The following is a 1,866-nucleotide window of genomic DNA, read 5'->3' on the forward strand; positions in this document are numbered from 1 at the left end:
GGGATGAACTTGAATAAGCTGCTCATGTGAACCCCATCAACTTGATAATAAAGTAGGACCTACCTCACATACAAAGCCCACAACTAAAACATAACATTCACTCTCTCTTCTTCTTCTCCTTTCCATTCCTTACATAACATATGAATCTTCCTAGTCCCTCACCCATTCCAGTTGACCCACACCCCACACTCTCTCTTCCAACTAGTTATTAATATCACACCTCATCATTAATAAATTCTCCCAACTAAGCATATTTCCTTTTCCATTTAGGATAATATTAAAATAACAAATTTACTAGGGACACCTTCCTTCTCTATATATTAACCCCTCAAACAACCCCTATTCCCACCCAAACACATCTTTCTTTCTCTTTCTCTTTCTCTCCAGTCAAACCATCCTTCCTCTCTTCTATCCTTTTTCTTTCTCACCAAAATTATTTACTCAAAATGGACTGCATGGATGAGAGTACCACAACTGAATCACTCTCATCTGAGGACAAGCTCCTTCTGCTTTCCTCCACCAATCTTTCTCCTCCGCCGCCCTCCACCACCTTGTGTCGCGTCGGCAGCGCCGCCAGCGCAATCCTAGATCCTGAGGGCGCCGCCGCCGGAAACACTGAGGCCGAGTCCAGGAAGCTTCCCTCCTCAAAGTACAAAGGCGTCGTCCCGCAGCCCAACGGCCGCTGGGGCGCCCAGATTTACGAGAAGCACCAGCGCGTCTGGCTGGGAACCTTCAACGAGGAAGACGAGGCGGCCAGGGCATACGACATCGCCGCGCAGCGCTTCCGCGGCAAGGACGCGGTCACCAACTTCAAGCCGGTATCCGCCGGCGCCGGAGAGGGCGACGACGAGGACGGCGAGGCCGAGTTTCTCAACTCGCATTCCAAGTCGGAAATCGTCGACATGCTCAGGAAACACACGTACAATGACGAGCTTGAGCAGAGCAAGCGCAGCCGCGGAGTCGTACGGCGGCGCGGCGGAGCCGCCGCAGCCGGAACCGGTAATTCGATCTCTGGCGCGTGTTTTGTAAAGGCGCGGGAGCAGCTGTTCGAGAAGGCGGTTACGCCGAGCGACGTGGGGAAGCTGAATCGGTTGGTGATCCCGAAGCAACACGCGGAGAAGCACTTCCCGTTGCAAAGCGTTAACGGCGTTAGCGCGACGGCGGCGAAAGGCGTTTTGTTGAACTTCGAAGACGTTGCGGGGAAAGTGTGGCGATTCCGCTACTCGTATTGGAATAGTAGCCAGAGCTACGTTTTGACCAAAGGTTGGAGCCGGTTCGTTAAAGAAAAGAATCTGAAAGCCGGTGACACGGTTTGCTTTCACCGGTCCACTGGACCGGACAAACAGCTCTATATCGATTGGAAGGCGCGGAATAATAATGTTAACGAGGTTGGGTTGTTCGGTCCAGTCGGGCCGGTTGTTGAACCGATTCAGATGGTTCGGCTCTTCGGCGTTAACATTTTGAAACTACCCGGTTCGGAGCCTAATGGTAACAATAATGCAAGCGGAACTATTCCCGGGTTCTGCAATGGCAAAAGAAGAGAAATGGAGCTGTTTTCGTTGGAGTGTAGCAAGAAGCCTAAGATTATTGGTGCTTTGTAACATTACGTTAGAAACTTCGTTTTTGTTTTGTTTTTGTTTTTTTTTTCTTTTTGTGACTGATGAAAGGAAGAAGGTACAAGAACGGCGGTGCAGAGGCAAGTTGCAAAAGGTGGATTGTATATTACTTAATTAGACGCAGAAATTAGGTGTAATGTGACCAAACTGTACAAGGGAAAAAAAAAAAAAGGAGAAGTAAAAAAAGAAGAAAAGATAACTGTTTAATTGTACATGTTGCATCGTTTGAATGATGATTATGTTGATGGCA

The 1,866-nt window shown here is 48.7% G+C and overlaps 1 protein-coding gene across 1 annotated transcript; it reads left to right on the forward strand.

Moving 5' to 3' along the window:
- Positions 1–328: 328 nt before the first annotated feature.
- Positions 329–1,866, forward strand: LOC106778024 (AP2/ERF and B3 domain-containing transcription factor RAV1). Its single transcript, XM_014665904.2, has one exon. The coding sequence runs from the start codon at positions 447–449 to the stop codon at positions 1,599–1,601; it is 1,155 nt and encodes a 384-aa protein (XP_014521390.1). The 5' UTR covers positions 329–446; the 3' UTR covers positions 1,602–1,866.

Source organism: Vigna radiata, chromosome 11 (genome assembly GCF_000741045.1).
Source record: "Vigna radiata var. radiata cultivar VC1973A chromosome 11, Vradiata_ver6, whole genome shotgun sequence".
NCBI lineage: Eukaryota > Viridiplantae > Streptophyta > Magnoliopsida > Fabales > Fabaceae > Vigna > Vigna radiata.

Excerpts from the sequence above, each read along its gene's own strand:
- LOC106778024 (XM_014665904.2), top strand. The coding sequence starts at position 447 with ATGGACTGCATGGATGAGAGTACCACAACTGAATCACTCTCATCTGAG.